Here is a 19,529-nt window from a genome sequence, read left to right as displayed (position 1 = left end):
TAATAATAAAAAAAGAAAAATCATTTGGCAAATATAAGTGTGTCTATGTAAAAAGTAGAATATAAATATGTTTACCTCCACAAATCTAGCATTGTTTTAAAAAGAAAAGCCCTGGATTATTCAAACTACAACAGTGATGAATGCCTGATCTGCAGTTGACCCTTGAACAATGCAGACTTGAACCGTGCAGTCCACTTACGTGTGGATTTCCTTCTGCCTTCGCCACTCCTGAGACAGCAAGACCAACATCTCCTCCTCTTCAAAGGTCATTCAAAGGTCCTGCATGTTGCAGATGTTTTCACATGGAACTTTCCTGGAGAGAATCCCAAGCATGGTTCACGTTGGTTCCCTCAAGCTGGGAAAAACTGGAAATGATTATGTTGCTATGATTGTAGTCTTCCAGTGAAAGTCCCATTTCTTTCTGTCCTTCAATCCAGACTGGCTTTCAGACACAAAAGGAAAAATACTGCATGATCTCACTTATATATTGGTGTTGCGGGAAGTCAGGACCCCGAATGGAGGGACCGGCTGAAGCCATGGCAGAAGAACATAAATTGTGAAGATTTCATGGACGTTTATTTGTTCCCCAAATTAATACTTTTATAATTTCTTACCCCTGTCTTTACTGTAATCTCTGAACATAAACTGTGAAGATTTCACGGACACTTATCACTTCCCCAATCAATAGGCTTGTGATTTCCTATGCCTGTCTTTACTTTAATCTCTTAATCCCATCATCTTCGTAAACTGAGGAGGATGTATGTCACCTCAGGACCCTGTGATGATTGCATTAACTGCACAAATTGTTTGTAGTGCATGTGTGTTTGAACAATATGAAATCTGGGCACCTTGAAAAAAGAACAGGATAACAGCAATGTTCAGGGAACAAGGGAGATAACCTTAAACTCCGGCTGCCTTTGAGCTGGGTGGAACAGAGCCATATTTCTCTTCTTTCAAAAGCAAATAGGAGAAATATCGCTGAATTCTTTTTCTCAGCAAGGAACAGCCCTGAGAAAGAGAATGAGTTCCTAGGGGGCAGCCTCTGAAATGGCCACTTTGGGGATGGCTGTCTTTTATAGTCGTAGATAAGGGACGAAATAAGCCCCAGTCTCCTGTAGTGCTCCCAGGCTTATTAGGACAAGGAAATTCCTGCCTAATAAATTTTGTTCAGACCGGTTGTCTGCTCTCAAACCCTGTCTCCTGAGAAGATGTTATCAATGACAATGTGTGCCCAAAACTTCATTAGCAATTTTAATTTCGCCCCAGTCCTGTGGTCCCGTGATCTCACCCTGCCTCCATTTGCCTTGTGATATTTTATTACCTTGTGAAGCATGTGATCTCTGTGACCCACACCCTATTTGTACACTCCCTCCCCTTTTGAAAATCGCTAATAAAAACTTGCTGGTTTTACGGTTCAGGGGGCACCATGGAACCTGCCAACATGTGATGTCTCCCCAGGACACCCAGCTTTAAAATTTCTCTCTTTGTACTCTGTCCCTTTATTTCTCAGACCAGCAGACACTTAGGGAAAATAGAAAAGGACCCATGTGAAATATCGGGGGCTGAATTTCCCCTGATATATTGGGCCTAAAAATAAACAGAATACAAAGAAACAGAGAGTAGAATGGTGATTACTCAAAGTTAACTTGTCTGAGAAACTGACTCAGTGCAGGATGCAGCATCTTCATCTCCCTGTCTCATGACTTCACCACTCACGCCTCGACCAATCAGCAATCCCCACACTTTAGCCCATCACCCAAGCAGACTCCCTAAAAACGTCATGTCCACACCTGTGATCCCAGCACTTTGGGAGGCTGAGGCGGGTGGATCATGAGGTCAGGAGATCGAGACCATCCTGGCTAACACAGTGAAACCCCGTCTCTACTAAAAATACAAAAAAATTAGCTGGGCGTGGTTGTGGGTGCCTTTAGTCTCAGCTACTCAGGAGGCTGAGGCAGGAGAATGGCGTGAACCCAGGAGGCTGAGCTTGCAGTGAGCCGAGATCGCGCCACTGCACTCTAGCCTGAGCGACAGAGCGAGATTCCGTCTCAAAAAAAAAAAAAAAAAAAAAAAAATCATGTCCAAGTCTCTCCAGAAGGCTGATTTGAGGCTTCCTGTCTCTTCCTCCTTCAGCTGACCTATGATTAACAAACCCTTTCTCTGCTGCAATTCCTGCTGTTTTGGTGTTTTGGTCTGCTACCACTCCATGGGCAATGGAACCCTGTGGCCCTGTAACAATCCACCTGCCTCAGTCTCCCAGTAGGTGGAATTACAGGCCTGTGCCAACGTCCCTTGCTCTTTAACAAAAGATTTGACATAAATGGTTATCGCCTGAATTTTTTCTCTTTGGGAAATAGAATGGAGCTTCTTTATAAGTGAATATGATTATGCATTTAAAAATCTGTTTGACTTAATGAATACTTCAAATGGACTGAATACAGACATGGAAAAATGTAAAATAAGCAGCTCAGTTTTATTTATATTTCTTATTCTAATCTCTTCTTTCAGAATAAAACAAGTTGTGGCCTACGATCTGCTTAGTTTCGTCGTTTCTACTGCAGAAGTGTGAAATCGTCAATTTCTACGTCCAGGAAACTCTCAGGAGATCTGGGGTATGTATTTCAGGAATAAGTTGTTGACTCATATCCCCCATATTTGCATATGTGATGTGACCCTGGTGGGTAGTTTTGAGGTAAACCTAAAAGTCTTCCTTGTTTTACAGAAATTCCCTTGAAGTCTATCTTCCCACATCGAATAAGGAGTCTTACCTCCTCTTTCAGCACATATAGGTTTTGAGTTTAACAAAACTGTGAAAACAGTACCCTGGTTGCACTAGACATGGCACATACTATTATGTAACAGCCAAGGTTTTAAACTTGCAAAAAAATTCTTCGACGTTTCAAATGCAGGAATATTGAAACATCTGTACACTTGGACTTTCAGGAAATTGTCCTTGCCAGGAATGTACACTAACTACCCCGACTGGATCATTATACAACATATATATGCATCAGTACATCAGATTGGCTGGTCCAAGTGTAGTGGTGTTTACAACTAATTGATCACAACCAGTTACAGGTTTCTTGGTTTCTTCTCCACTCCCACTGCTTCATCTGACTAGCCTATACATATCAAAATATATATCACAATAAATATAAATAAAAATACATATCATAATGTGTCAAATAATTTATCAATTTAAATACATGTGGAAAAATTCAAATACTTTTAAAACTCAACAAAATTAAAAATGAAGAAATATTACTTTTCTCAGGTAGATTGTATCATTAATTCATTTAGTAAGAAAATAAGAAATTTGAGAACATTTAAAGCACTCTACTGAATAAAAATTTAATTAAATTACTATTTTCTAAATATTAATAAACCAAAGAGAGTAATAACAACATTTAATTATCTCTTTTAATAGGAGAAAAATCACTGTATAATTTAATGAGCATTTCCAAATACAAAGAACCAATGTGAACATGTATAATACCTAAAATATGTTAAAAGATAACTCCCATGTATGTGATAGCTTAATAATTTCTACTTATGTGTTTTTATTAAATTAACCTCATTCTATTTTAGTGGCTTAAATCTTGTTGCCAATATAAATTGAACTCATAAAGAAATTAATGTATGCAGATTCATTATTACTGTGGATGCCTGAATAACAACATTCAAACTATAGGGTTTCATAAAGTTTAGAAAGACAAAAACATTGACATAATGTGAATAAATATGTTTGTTTCTTCCTCCATTGAATTTACCCTTGACATGCCTTGAAACATCTAAATACATAATCAGAACTCATTTCTGAACCTTGGACTAAGGCCATCCTATGTTGTTAGTGACTCAACCTAGAATGTCCAAAGTCTCAGTGGACAATCCCCAGTGAATACCAGCAAAACAACTGTTAATCTCAGTCTCCAGCTAAAAAGGACTGGATTCATGGTTGCTACTGAATTCCAATGAAGGTCTCTGAAATCTTGTGTGTAGGGAAGAAAAATGAATATATGCATTTCTTTAAGCAATATTCTTAATGCTTACTCAGAAAAATGAATTTGTTCCTATGATGACTGTAGGACTGCTGTCAGCTAAGCAAAGGCACTGAGTGTTTGGAAATGAGGAAATAATAAAGGTACTAATTATGATTGTATTTTTAAATTTTTATTGATCCCAGGGAAGAAGGGACTCTGGCAAGTGCTTAAGAGGACTTTGTTTCAGAAATAGAATTGAGGTGAATTTCAGCACTAATGACTGTACTTTCTCTAACACCATTCAGCAGAAATATTGGAGTATGAAATGCAGGCAACCAAAAGTGGTTTTGCAGCTAATTCATAAATGTGTTTTCTGGAGGGGAAGGGAAATGATAGTCAATGGAAGAGACAGGGATACATTATATTAGACTATGCTTTCATGGGCTCAAGTGAAATTAAAGAACCCACATTCACAATAATTATTGTAAGGGGTAACATTTCCTTGTACCTACTTGGTTGGTGTTTTGTTTTGTTTTGGTTTGATTTCTTTTGCCATGAGTGATGTGCGATTGTACGATGCTCATTATAATCTTAATGCTGCTTCTTACTTTGTGATCTAGAGAAGTTCGCTTACAAACTCTGAATCTCAATTTTTGTCATCTAAGATGTCGGTGGTGATGTCAATGTAAAGAGCTTTTTATTAGGATTAAAACCAATGGAATCATGGAACAATCCTGACATATTGCAAGTGCCAGTGTGTGGAGATAGTCAATAAAAGTTCATGCTGGTATCATTCCATTCGTGTAGGACATCACTGGGGTTGAAGGCTGGTTTTTCTACTTGTGATGAAAATATCATCAGAAATTTTTCTGCTCTCTTTTTCCTCCTGTGTATAACATCATTAATGCTGATGCCTAGATATATACATTTTAGGAGAGTTACAAAAATGAAAGCAAGTAGAAATGTTTTTAAATAGGCTTAAAATATTTATTGCTATTTTGGTGGATAAAAAACTAAGGGACAGAACCCACGTGGATTTATTTTTACGTAAGAAAAAAATGTCCTCTTCACATTACTGAAACAGATGTATAATAAACATCCTCTTCGCATTACTGAAACAGATATATAATGGCTGAGACTGCTTTCTCGTTAGGGACAGGGCTCTATTTTTTCTAACAATAATATTATATGGTAGAATTAGAACCCTGGAACATGAATAATCAAAGAGATGCTACATTGGTGTTCATGAGATATTGTAACATCGCAGAACACATCTCCTGCCCCTCACCATTGTAAAGTCCTGTTAACAAGAGCAAGGTCTGGTAGAAAGAAAGATTTTTTCTTCCAAGCTTAGCTGAGGGGAAGCAGGACAGGCTTCTGCTTTAATGGGCAGTGCTTCCCCTTCTGGGGCAGTAGGAAGGGTCTTTTAAAGGGGTCTTGGCTTGAATGGCATGCAGGGGGTGAGGAGATGGGGTCCAATGGCTTGCTTCTGATGTATTTTCTATCCAGTGGTCTGGCTGGCACCATTGCAGGCAGAGCTGGGCTGTAAATTGAGGCAATCTCCTAGTGGGAGGGAGTTTTTGGGGTGCCTGATTTTCTTCAAGGTTCCTTCTCTAGAACTTTTAAGTAAACACAAAGTCAAATAAGCTTGCCTTGTAGAATGTGCCTGGTGGAGAGTGTAAAGGATAGATTTGCATTCCTAAACAGTTAAGTAAGAGGTAGGGGGAGATCGGAAAAATAAATTTGTTATTTTTCTTTTTTAAAAATAGGGTACTCAGTTACAATATGGCATTACATATGAGATCTGATGTGTCATTTAATATTCTGACATATATTACTTTTCCTCTTTTTAAAAGTAGGATAATAACTCTCATGGAAAGTTTGTCATCGACTGCCCTATATAAAATACAAATAATAGAAATGTTTGGAATGTTAATTGTGTTAGTAATTTCAAATAGTACATGTTCTAATTGCCAATAATTAAACTACTAATATAAATTCAAACTATTGCATCAGTCTTAATGCTGATCACGTATTGTTTCCAAATGACATGTATAAAAAGTAATTTGTTCTTCTAAATTGTCCCTCACAAATAACCAGAGGTCGTAAAATAATTGAAAATAAATTGCTCTGTAGAGGCTCAGAAACTTGCCTGAATTTTCTTAAAATGTAGTTGGACATCCAAATATGGAATAATTTCAGTATATTTAAATGTTTTTATTATTTTTTATTTCTTATTTCATACATAAGATAATAAATATTATCTCATGTATTAAATATACATAAGATAAACTACACCATTTAAACTATTTTAAGTGTTCAGGTCTGTGGCACTAAGTATATTTATATTGTTCTGCAACCATCCCCACCAGTCATCTCCAGAATAGTTTCATTGTCTCCAACTAAAATTTTGTTCTCTACACAATTATTCTCCTTGACTCCCTTCCCCCATCCCCTGGGGTCCAGCATTCTACTTTCTGTCTCTATAAATTTGACTACTCTGGGTACTTCCTGTACGTAAATTCATACAATACTTGCCTGTTTCTGGCTTATTTTGCTTAGCATAATGTAATCAAGTTTCATCTATGTTGTAGCATGTGTCAAAATTTCTTTCATTTTAAAAACTGAATAATATTCCATTGTATGTACTCATTACATTTTTTTATTGATTTCTCTGTGGATGGACACTTAAGTTGTCTCTGCCTTTGGGGTATTGTGAATACTGCTGCTGTGAACGTGGGCATATAAGTATGTTTTTGTGTGTCTTGTTTCTGTGGGTCCACATTCAGAAGTGAAATAGTTGGAACCTATACTAACTCTGTTTAATTTTTGAAGAAATTACTATACAGATGGTCCAGAAACAATAATTTGACAACTTTTTGTCTTTACTATGCATTTATAAAAACATAAAACCCTATCGTAAATCAAGGAGCATCTGGAATTACAATGGTTTGACTTACAATATTTTAACATTGAGATGACTTTTTCAGGATAGTAAATGTATATTTTACTTACAATATTTTCATAATGGGTTTATCAGGATGAAACCCATCATAAATCGAGAAGCCTCTCAATCATTTTCCACAGAGGCTGTACAATTTCATTTTGCCACTGACTATACTTTTATGGTTTTAGCTCTTAAACTTAGGTCTTTGATTTATTTTGACTTAATTTTTCTATATGGTGTAAAGTAAGCATCCAATTTCAATATTTTGAATGTAGATATCTAGTTTTTCAAACACTGTTTATTGAAAAGACTGTCCCTTCCACATTGAGTAAACTTGGTTTGCTTGCCAAAAAAATATTGCTGTGTATATGACAGTCTATTTCTTGACTCTGTTTTCTATTTCTTCTTCTTCTCCTCCATTTTTTTTTTGAAACAGGGTCTCACTCTGTCACACAGGTTGGAATGTGGTGGTGTGATCTTGGCTCACTGCAACCTCTGCCTCCTGGGCTCAAGCAACCCTCCCATCTCAAGCCCCCAAGTAGATGGGACTACTGGTGCGAGCCACCACACCTGGCTAATTTTTGTATTTTTTTGTACAGACAGGATTTTGCCATGTTTTACTGGCTGGTCTCAATGTTCTGAGCTCAAGCAATTCTGCCTGCCTTAGCCTCCCAAAGTGCTGGGATTTCAGGTGTGAGCCATGGCACCTGTCCTCTCTTTTCTTCTATTGGTATACATGTCTGGCTTTATACCAATGTCATACTGTTTTGATTTCTGTAGTTCTTGGAAGTGGAAAAATTCAAGGATGCTCACTCTTACCTCTTCAACGTAGTATTGGAAGTCCTAGCCACAGCAGTCAGAAAGATAATGAAATAAAGGGCATCCAAATCAGTAAAGAGGAAGCCAAACTGTCCCTCTTTGCTGATAATATGATTGTTTACCTAGAAAACTCTAAAGCCTTCTCCAGAAAACTTCTAAAACTGATAAAAGAATTCAGCCAAGTTTCAGGATACAAAATTAATGTACACAAATCAGCTGCAAATAATAAACTGCTTAGGAATATACCTAACCAAGGAGGTGAGAGAACTCTATAAGGAAAACTACAAAACACTGCTGAAAGAAATCATAGACGAAACAAACCTATGGAAACACATACCATGCTCATGGATATGTAGAATCAATATTGTGAAAATGACCATGTTGCCAAAACAACCTACAAATTCAATGTAATTCCCATCAAAATACCACCATCATTCTTCACAGACATAGAAAAAACAATTCTCAAATTCATATGGAACCAAAAAGAGTCTGCATAGCCAAAGCAAGACTAAGTGAAAAAAACAAATCTGGAGGCGTTTGGTAAGTTTTAAAATCAGAAAGTAACAGTTTTTCAATTTTGTCCTTAAAAAAACGTTTTCCAGATTTTTCGACTATTTAAGGTCCTTTGAAATTCCATATAAATTTTAGCACGGGTTTTTCTATTTCTGAAAAAGATTTATCATTAGAATTTTCATAGATTCCATTGAATCTTTAAGTGACTTTGGATATTCTTGACATCTTAACAGTGTTAAGCCTTCCAGTCTATAAATACAGAATGTATTTCCATTTATCTGTGTCTTCTTTAATTGTTCTAATCAGCATTTTGTCATTTTTCAATATATAAGCCTTTTACTTCCTTGGTTAGGTTTAATCCTTAAGTGTTTCGTTTCTTTTTGATACTATTGTAAATAAAATCACAATCTCATTTTTAGATTGTTTACTGTTAGTGTATAGCCACTTGAAGCCTAGGTTCAGAACAGACATAATTTTGCTTCTGACACTTTCAGTGAGTCACAGCAAATTGTGGGTGTATAGGAGTGCAAAAGGTTTTGGCTGTTGATGTTGCATGCTGCAATTTTGCTTATTGTGTTAATTATTTATAACAGTTTTCTTTGCGTGGAGTCCTAAGATTTTCTACACATATAGTTATGTCATAAACAAATAAAAATTATTTTACTTCTTTCTTTTGAATTAAGATAACATATTTATCTTTCCCTTTTTTTTTTTTTTGTTCAATCGCTTTGGTTGAACTTCCAGTAATATGCTGAATCGATGCCGTGAAAGTGGACATTTTTGTCTTTCTCCAAATCTTAGACTAAAAAGTGTCACTCTTGGCCGGGCGCGGTGGCTCACGCCTGTAATCCCAGCACTTTGGGAGGCCCAGATGGGCGGATCACGAGGTCAGGAGATCGAGACCATCCTGGCTAACACGGTGAAACTCCGTCTCTACTAAAAATACAAAAATTTAGCCAGCTCGGTGGCGGGCGCCTGTGATCCCAGCTACTTGAGAGGCTGAGGCAGGAGAATGGCGTGAACCCGGGAGGCGGAGCTTGCAGTGAGCTGAGATCGCGCCACTGCACCCCAGCCTGGGTGACAGAGCAAGACTCCATCTCAAAAAGAAAAAAAAAAAGTGTCAGTCTCATATTATGATGAAGCTGTGGGTTAAATTCTTAACTGTGACATAATTTTTACATCACTTTAATGTTTTATTCAAGTAATGCATAGACATGGTGACAACAGTCCACAGGCTAAAATATTGGACCCATAACAGACCCTTCCTGAACCCAAAGGTAAGGACTTCAAATTTTCTTACCAGTTTTTCCCTATTTTTGTCCATGTATTTTCAAACAATATGCTTATCTGCTAATGCTTGATTTATATACCCCAAATACCAGCCCTTGACTCATGACATAGGCCACAGTCAATAGTGACCTGCTTCCCCCAACATCACTACCCCCACACTCGTTACCTTTCTCCCATTCTGTCAACATAATTACATTCCACTTTATATCTGCAGTAAGGGGTTGACAGCATCATCTCGTCTTATGAAATTTATTGATTAAATACATAAAATATATACTCTTGTAAATCCTGATGGTGATACATATATACATAGATTTCTTCTGATTATTATTACTACTATTTCTCTCAAAAACTTATAATTAAAATTTTTAGAATGTTTTCTAGAAGACAGGATTTTCATGAAATATTTTACTAAAAATATTTCTCACTTACTTTGTGATTTTACATGCCATCTGAATATGGTGGCTAATATATTTCAGTTCTGAGAATTTTTGTATGGTATTGAGTTTATTATTATTTGCTATGTGCATTTCTGGGAATGCCTGTAAGTATATGTTGGTCCTGTTGCATTAATTTTCTAATATTTTGTCTCTTCTAATCTTTTCAGGTTTTTTTTTCCTTCTGATAGATTTTTCACTTTCGTATTTTGAAACTCATTTAATGCGGTATCAATTATTGTATCTTTAATTTCAAAGAGTCATTTATTGTTACATTTCACATCCTTGCATATAGCTAATGATATTTATTTGGTGGATTTTATAACATATCATAGACATCTTCATTCCTGAAAATAGGAATTCTTAATTTTAAAAACTCACTCTTTTTGCAGGTTTGTGATAGTTTTAACTCAGTGTACATACATGTGTATTGATCCTTAAGTGAGTGTTCATCTTTGTGTGTGTGTGTGTAGATGTGAGTTTGCACACTGTGTGGATCTTACTCTTTCATATTGTTACACTTCCTCAAAGGTCGGCTGACCTTTGGCTCTAAAATAATTTTCAAGCCTAAAAACTTCATTCCTTTTATGTATCCTGTGCAAAGTTGTCCAGCGATGTCTTCTATCTGGAGAAGAATACTCGAACCACCTCTAGCCAGAAAACTGTCAGGTTGCTGTTTCCTTTTTTCCATTTAAGTGAATGGTCATTTCTCCAAATCCTGTCTTTTGAAGACGTAAAGTGATTTATTGTCTTTGCTTCCCTAATGCTTAGATTACATTATACTTTATGGATCTTAACAAAAAATTGATAAATATACTTATGATCCCTTCATATGAATGGGAGGATCCCTAAAGTCTATGTAATCTAAGCATGAGGGAAGCAAAGACACAGAATATACATCGTATATGGGGACAGCTTGAGCAGAGACACGGAAGCTAAAATGAACTTGGCATATAGATATTGAGATAGAGAGTCTGCATTAACTTGAGAATTCAGAAATTGGATGAGAAGGCAAAAGAGAATGGACATTTGATGGTGGTGGACATTCAAAATCAAGACTATGAATTACATTTCATGAAAAAGGTACTTAAAATAACAATTCATTCTACATTTTTAAGTAGAAGAACCAAATAATGATGTCTAACTTAGAGAAAGTTTGACTTCAAATTATTATGCAAAGACAATTCAAGAAGGAAATATAAGTTCCTCCAAATGAATCATAGGCTGCTGCAGTTCTACAAGTAAGTCTTAAAGAATAAATTTGGTGAGAAAAATCATCCAGAAAAAGTAATGCTAATTTATTCATAATATGGATCCATAGCATATGCATTTAATTTACCTTTCCATGCGTATGTTTTAAGCATAGCACATGATCTTAATGGCATCTGAGATTGTGTTGGGCATCAAACATTCATATCTTTTTGAAGTTGTAAGACAAATGATTTTTCCTATAAATGTATATATTTCTTAGAAAAAACTTTGGTTATAAATATTTGTCTCATCAAATATTAATCTCTGTGAAAGAAAATAATTTTTTCTAAATAGAATAAATGAGTTCATCATTTAAGTGTTGTAAAGTTCTATAAATAATTCACAGTCTAACTAAACTAAGGATTTTTAAAAACAATTGGCTTACTATTCTATAAGTAGTCCCCTCTCATTCACTGTTTTGTTTTCCGTGGTTTCTCCTGTGATCAAATGCGGTCTGAAAATATTGCATGGAAAAGTCCACAAATGAACACTTCATAAATTTTCAATTGGTTTTCAGTCATAGCCCAACGTCGCATCACAGTGCCTACCTTGTTCTCCTCACTTTATGTCATCATGTAGACATTTTGATTTCCCATGAAGCATTTTGTCATCACAAGAAAAATGAGCACTTTTTCAATATGATGGTTTGAAAGAAAGAAAAATATAGATTGCATTCACATAAGTTTTATTACAGTATATAGTTGTAATTGTTCTATTTTATGTGTAGTTATTTTTGTTAATCTCTTCCTTGCCTAATTTATAAATTAAAGTTTATAATATGCATTTATGGATATAAAAATAGTGTATATAGGGTTCAGTATCAACCCCAGTTTCAGGCATCCACTGGGAGTCTTGTAATGCAGCCACTGTGGATAAAAGTGAATTACTGTGCTTAATTTACCCTTTTGTCTCCCTTCAGGATGGATTGTAGGAATGCCCCATGGAAAATTACAATCAAACATCAACTGATTTCATCTTATTGGGGCTGTTCCCACAATCAAGAATTGGCCTTTTCGTATTCACCCTCATTTTTCTCATTTTCCTAATGGCTCTAATTGGAAATCTATCCATGATTCTTCTCATCTTTTTGGACATCCATCTCCACACACCCATGTATTTCCTACTTAGTCAGCTCTCCCTCATTGACCTAAATTACATCTCCACCATTGTTCCAAAGATGGTTTACGATTTTCTGTATGGAAACAAGTCTATCTCCTTCACTGGATGTGGGATTCAGAGTTTCTTCTTCTTGACTTTAGCAGTTGCAGAAGCACTGCTCCTGACATCAATGGCCTATGATCGTTATGTGGCCATTTGCTTTCCTCTCCACTATCCCATCCGTATAAGCAAAAGAGTGTGTGTGATGATGATAACAGGATCTTGGATGATAAGCTCTATCAACTCTTGTGCTCACACAGTATATGCACTCTGTATCCCATATTGCAAGTCCAGAGCCATCAATCATTTTTTCTGTGATGTTCCAGCTATGTTGACGCTAGCCTGCACAGACACTTGGGTCTATGAGAGCACAGTGTTTTTGAGCACCACCATCTTTCTTGTGCTTCCTTTCACTGGTATTGCATGTTCCTATGGCCGGGTTCTCCTTGCTGTCTACCGCATGCACTCTGCAGAAGGGAGGAAGAAGGCCTATTCGACCTGTAGCACCCACCTCACTGTAGTGTCCTTCTACTATGCACCCTTTGCTTATACCTATCTACGTCCAAGATCCCTGCGATCTCCGACAGAGGACAAGGTTCTGGCTGTTTTCTACACCATCCTCACCCCAGTGCTCAACCCCATCATCTACAGCCTGAGAAACAAGGAGGTGATGGGGGCCCTGACACGAGTGATTCAGAAAATCTTCTCGGTGAAAATGTAGACATACGTTCTGTCTTAGAGTCAAAGCGCTAGGTTCATATCAACTTAGTAGTGTACAGCAGTGAAGAAAAGCATTATTACATGCCCAGTGTGTCAAACAGAAGTTAATCTAGAAGATTTGTCTTTTAATTTAGTCTTGACAATATTATAATACATATTCTAAGACATCTATTTTGATTTTGTTTGTGTGTGGTTTTTGTTTGTTTGTTTGTTTGTCTTTTTAATGGATTTTGGCTCTTGTTGCCCAGGCTCTAATGCAATGGTGCAATCTCAGCTCCCCATAACCTCTGCCTCCTGGGTTCAAGCGATTCTCCTGCCTAGCCTCCTAAGTTAGCTGCGATTACAGGTGTGAGCCGCCATGCCCTGCCTGTTTTTTTTTAATCAAATATAGGTCATATATTTTCTACTAAATTGTGGGCAACAGGGTTTCATTAACATGTAGAAATCAAAACAATAAAGGTCCAAACTAATCATATCATTCAGCATAATAATTACATAATAGTTGTTTATCTCCCATTATTATAAAAATAAGACAAAAATAACAAATTATTTAAAAGTACTGAATCTAATTGAATATTAAATAGTTTTTATTTACTCTCAACTGGTATGTATGTCTTCTTCTTTTTCCTAAAGTAATATTTTACTAATAAGTTTACCTGAGGATAAATAATTATGTTTGTGGGGCAGCCAATTTGGCTTTAGAAAAACAAGAGTTTCTGTATAAGAAGTTCTATAGAAGTTACAGTCTATAGACCCTCTTAGACTATAGCTGACTTAGTGGAGTGTGGAGTAGGTTATTTGAACCATTTCCCAGTCACATCACAACACACTCAAGATTTGCCTCCTCAGTTGCCATGGGTATTTTCATGCAAGACATTCTCTTCTGCACAATTTTATTTCCACTTACTCTTCTCATAAATCAATAGGACTATTCAGCTTGGATTGGGATCAGCTCCTCTGCTCCACTATTTTTATACCTGCTTAGGCATGTGCCTAAAAGGATCAACATTATTTCATAAAGGTTATCTGCTTAGGTCCATTCTCTGAGTGAAAGGCCATTGCTCTCCAGAAGAGCCCATTCCTGAGAGACTCTTTTATCTCTGAGGAGAGGAGGCAAGAAGGAAGGTAGAATGAGCAAGTAAGAAGAGCCTCATATTATCCAAGTGACAGCAGTGGTGAATGACTGAATGGTCCTTGAGCAACACAGATTTGAACTGTGCAGGTCCACATATATGTGGATTTTGTTCTGCCTCCACCACTCCTGAGACAACAAGTACAACCTCTCCTCCTCTTCCTCCGCCTCAGCCCACTCAACATGAAGACAACAATGATGAAGAACTTTATGACAAACCTCTATCCCTAAATAAATAGTAAACGTATTTTCTCTTTCTGATGATTTTCTCAATAAGATATTTTTTTTAGCTCACTTTACTGTAAGAATAGAGTATATAAGACATATAAGATACAAAGTATGTGTTAATTGAATGCTTATGTTATTTGTCAGGCTTCCTGTCAATAGTAGGATATCAGTAGTTAGGTTTTGGGGAGTTCAAAGTTAAATGCATATTCTACTGCATGGCGGTCAGTGACCCTAATTTCCACGTTGTCCTAGAGTCATCTGTACTACAATTGGAATAATCATTTTCAAACAAGAACATTAACATTTGAATAGGAGATACAAACATGGATCTGGATATACTCATACCAATTAAGCATTTAGAGTTTACTAGAGTACTGAATAATTTAAATTTTGACTTATAGAACGGCAAATGTTTATGACTTTCTTCTCCTCTAATTTAAATTAAGTAGAATTTTCTCATCATTAGGACTGTATGAGAATGTCATAATAATATGAGAAAAGGTAGTAGTTGCCTGATGTTGAAAGATTTACCTAATCTCACATAAATAACCAAAACAGCATGGTACTGGTACCAAAACAGAAATATAGATCAATGGAACAGAACAGAGCCCTCAGAAATAACGCCGCATATCTACAACTATCTGATCTTTGACAAACCTGAGAAAAACAAGCAATGGGGAAAGGATTCCCTATTTAATAAATGGTGCTGGGAAAATTGGCTAGCCATATGTAGAAAGCTGAAACTGGATCCCTTCCTTACACTTTATACAAAAATTAATTCAAGATGGATTAAAGACTTAAACGTTAGACCTAAAACCATAAAAACCCTGGAAGAAAACCTAGGCTTTACCATTCAGGACATAGGCATGGGCAAGTACTTCATGTCTAAAACCCCAAAAGCAATGGCAACAAAAGCCAAAATTGACAAATGGGATCTAATTAAACTAAAGAGCTTCTGCACAGCAAAAGAAACTACCATCAGAGTTAACAGGCAACCTACAAAATGGGAGAAAATTTTCACAACCTACTCATCTGACAAAGGGCTAATATCCAGAATCTACAATGAACTCAAACAAATTTACAAGAAAAAAACAAACAACCCATCAAAAAGTGGGCGAAGGACATGAACAGACACTTCTCAAAAGAAGACATTTATGCAGCCAAAAAACACATGAAAAAATGCTCACCATCACTGGCCATCAGAGAAATGCAAATCAAAACCACAATGAGATACCATCTCACACCAGTTAGAATGGCAATCATTAAAAAGTCAGGAAACAACAGGTTCTGGAGAGGATGTGGAGAAAACACTTTTATACTGTTGGTGGGACTGTAAACTAGTTCAACCATTGTGGAAGTCAGTGTGGCGATTCCTCAGGGATCTAGAACTAGAAATACCATTTGACCCAGCCATCCCATTACTGGGTATATACCCAAATGACTATAAATCATGCTGCTATAAAGACACATGCACACGTATGTTTATTGCGGCATTATTCACAATAGCAAAGACTTGGAACCAACCCAAATGTCCAACAATGATAGACTGGATTAAGAAAATGTGGCACATATACACCATGGAATACTATGCAGCCATAAAAAAGGATGAGTTCATGTCCTTTGTAGGGACATGGATGAAATTGGAAATCATCATTCTCAGTAAACTATCGCAAGAACAAAAAACCAAACACCGCATATTCTCACTCATAGGTGGGAATTGAACAATGAGAACACAGGGACACAGGAAGGGGAACATCACACTCTGGGGACTGTTGTGGGGTGGGGGGAGGGGGGAGGGATAGCATTGGGAGATATACCTAATGCTAGATGACGAGTTAGTGGGTGCAGCGCACCAGCATGGCACATGTATACATATGTAACTAACCTGCACATTGTGCCCATGTACCCTAAAACTTAAAGTATAATAATAAAAAATAAATAAATAAATAAATAAATTGCAAAAAAACAAAAAACGAAAACAAACAAGCAAAAAAGACAATAAAATAAAAGAAAAGTGCTTACCAAGCACTTACTCCACTGTGAGGGACACAGACCATCACATGTCACATAAAATGATGAGACAATCTAGCAACTGCAAGTTAACTTAGGTCTTTTGTTCTTTCATTGTAATGAATAAAATTAATTATAATATTTTATCAATCTTGTCTACATTAATATTTTAAAACTCTCTTTCTCATATTTTATAATCACTGCCTTGCTCCAGATCCTCATCCTCTCTTCACTAAAGTTTTTCAAACTAAATCAAAATATAATTTGAAATTTGATATTATCAGCTAAGATTCTTAACTAAAAACAACAAAAATAAATTCATCGTAATTAAACAGAAAATATAGTATTTTAAGAAGATGCAAAGGCTTGCCAAATCACCAAAAAATGGACACTAGTAAGGTCTGAAAATCTGCCACCATGAGCAGTTTCCAATATGTGCTTGATAATGAGTTCTGTGAAGTCAGCACTCTTGCTCCTTCTGGGTGCCATTCACAGCCCTAGAAACTTGGTGAATTTATTTCTGTGGTGTCCAGGTAGCCTTAGAGGATTTGCACCCGCCCTGCTGCTTTGAGCTACCCATTCCCATGTTAAAATCTGGGATCCAAAAATCTAATATAGACTCTCCACCTATATACAATAGCCATAGCTGAAAGTCAGGTAGAGAAGTAAGTATTTGAGTTCTATCAGGGACAGTGAAATGTTTGCTTTCTGAGGCATGTCAAAAAAGAGTTCAGATACATAAAGGATGGTAAGTAAATTCTACACTGTATGTTGAGGCAACAGTCCCACGGCCACAGATTTATCTATTTACATGGGCCGATATGAAGGAGATATGGAATATGTGAGAAGTTTGTTATATGCATGATACTTGGAGAAATATTCATGGGAGAAGAAAAGAGTAGACATGATTTGTTTTGTATTTCTCAAGCAGGCCAACAAATTTCGGTGGCCCTATTTGGACAGACATTGAATGGAGTTGCAAGAGAGGCAGATAGATGGACTTGACATGAAAGAGTTTGTGAAACTTACTGGAAAGGGGTCCTGATCCAGACCCCAAAAGAGGGTTCGTGGATCCTGCACAAGGAAGAATTCAGTGCAGGTCCCCAGTGCAAAGCAAAAACAAGTTTATTAAGAAGGCAAAGTGTGAAAGAACAGCTACTCCATAGATAAGAGTAGGGCGTTCCCGAAAGTAAGAGGAGGACGTGTCCACCCTAGGTACAATACTTGTTTATATATAGAATAAAAAAGAGCATGGGGAGATGTGCTCTGCTACTAGGGTTTGTGATAAAGGATTAATTTTCTTAATTAGTATATTTTTCAAGAATCAATATTATTATCTTTAAAGAAAAATTAAGAATGCCTTTGTTCTTAGGATGTCGGGATATCTGGACACTCCCAAGTCTGGATCTGTTTAGTAAACATTGTCAATCTGTTTCCTTAGCTGTAAACATCTAAAGGCTCAAAATACCAAACTTTCTAGAAATATCAAACTTTCTAGGAATACCGAACTTTCTGGGAATGCAGCCCAGCAAGTCCCAGGCTCATTTTCCAGCCCTCACTCAAGGTGGAGTCGCTCTGGTTCAAAAGCCTCTGACAAAAGGAGTGGACAATAATTATGTTACCAAGATTGTAGCCTCCCAGTGCAAATCTCAGTTTCTCTTTTTTCTGTCCTTCAATCCAGACTGGCTTTCAGACACAAAAAGAAAAATACTACATGATCTCACTTATATATTGGGCCTAAAAATAAATGGAATACATAGAAACAGAGAGTAGAATGCTGGTTGCTCAAAGTTAACTTGTCTAAGAAACTGACTCAGTGCAGGATGCAGCGTCTTCATCTCCCTGTCTCATGACGTCACCACTCACTCTCCACCAATCAGCAATACCCACACTTTAGCTCATCACGCATCCGGACTCCTTAAAAACGCCATCCCCAAGTGTCTCCAGAAGGCTGATTTGAGGCTCCCTTTGTCTTCCTCCTTCAGCTGACCTATGATTATTAAACTTTCTCTGCTGCAACTCCCACTGTTTTGGTGTTTTGGTCTGCTACCACTCCATGGGCAATTGAACCCTGTGGGCCTGTAACAATCCTCCTGCCTCAGTCTCCCCATGGGTGGAATTACAGGACTGTGCCACTGTCTCTTGCTCTTTTACAACAGATTTGACATAAATGGTTATCATCTGAATCTTGTATCTTTGGGACATAGAATGGGGTTTCTTAATAAGTAAATATGATTATGAAATTAAAGAAGTGTGATTTAATGAATAATTCAATTGCACTGAACACAGACATTTAAAAATGTAAAATAAGCAGCCCAGTTTTATTTACATTCCTCATTCTAATCTCTTCTTTCAGAATAAACCAAGTTTTGACCTACTCTATGCTTGGTTTTGTGCTTTCTACTGTAGATGTGTGAAATAGTCAATTACTGCTTCCAGAACACTCTCAGGGAGAAGTAGCGTATTTCAAGAGTAAGTTGCTGACTCATATCCACCATATTTGCATACTTGACCCTCGTGCGTAGTTTTGAGGTAAACCTAAAAGTCTTTCTTTTTTACAGAAATTCCCTTGAAGTCTGTCTTACCGCATCAAATAAGGATTCTTATCTCCTCTTTCAGCACAAATAGGTTGTGTCTTCTGTCTTTTGAAGATGTGAAAACAGTTCCCTGGTTGCACTAGACATGGCATCTACTATTATGTTAAAAATCACGGTTGTAAACTTAACAAAGGAATTCTTCAGCTTTTCAGATTCAGGAATATTGAAACATCTGCACACTTTGACTTTCAGGAAATTGTCCTTGCCAAGACTGTACACTAACTATGCTGACTGGATAATTATAAAACATATACATGCATCAGTAAATTAAATTGGCTGGTCGGAGTGTAGTGGTGTTTACAACTAATTGATCACAACTAGTTACAGGTTTCTTGGTTCCTTCTCCACTGCCACTGCTTCACCTGAATAGCCTATGCATATCAAAATATGTATCACAATAAATATGTCAAAATATATATCAATATATGTCAAAGTACAATTTATCAA

At 36.7% G+C, this 19,529-nt stretch overlaps 2 protein-coding genes across 6 annotated transcripts in view; both read left to right on the top strand.

Moving 5' to 3' along the window:
* Window positions 1-19,529, top strand: part of OR2L13 (olfactory receptor family 2 subfamily L member 13) — a 202,084-nt gene that overhangs the window by 88,793 nt on the left and 93,762 nt on the right. For 4 of the 5 annotated variants that reach the window (XM_016942407.4, XM_063809053.1, XM_009441852.5 and 1 more), the window contains one exon: window positions 2,509-2,612. The gene's annotated coding sequence lies outside the window, so the exon portion shown is untranslated. Of the gene's footprint in view, window positions 1-2,508; window positions 2,613-19,529 lie in introns of those variants that run through there. The other variant, XM_063809052.1, reaches the window with a different exon arrangement.
* On the top strand, window positions 12,087-13,213 carry LOC469758 (olfactory receptor 2L2). The gene has a single exon (XM_063809060.1). The coding sequence runs from the start codon at window positions 12,178-12,180 to the stop codon at window positions 13,114-13,116; it is 939 nt and encodes a 312-aa protein (XP_063665130.1). The 5' UTR covers window positions 12,087-12,177; the 3' UTR covers window positions 13,117-13,213.

This window comes from Pan troglodytes, chromosome 1, assembly GCF_028858775.2.
Source record: "Pan troglodytes isolate AG18354 chromosome 1, NHGRI_mPanTro3-v2.0_pri, whole genome shotgun sequence".
Taxonomy (NCBI): Eukaryota; Metazoa; Chordata; class Mammalia; order Primates; family Hominidae; genus Pan; species Pan troglodytes.
Note: the sequence above shows the minus strand (reverse complement) of the source record. Positions and strands in the feature narration are given on the sequence as shown.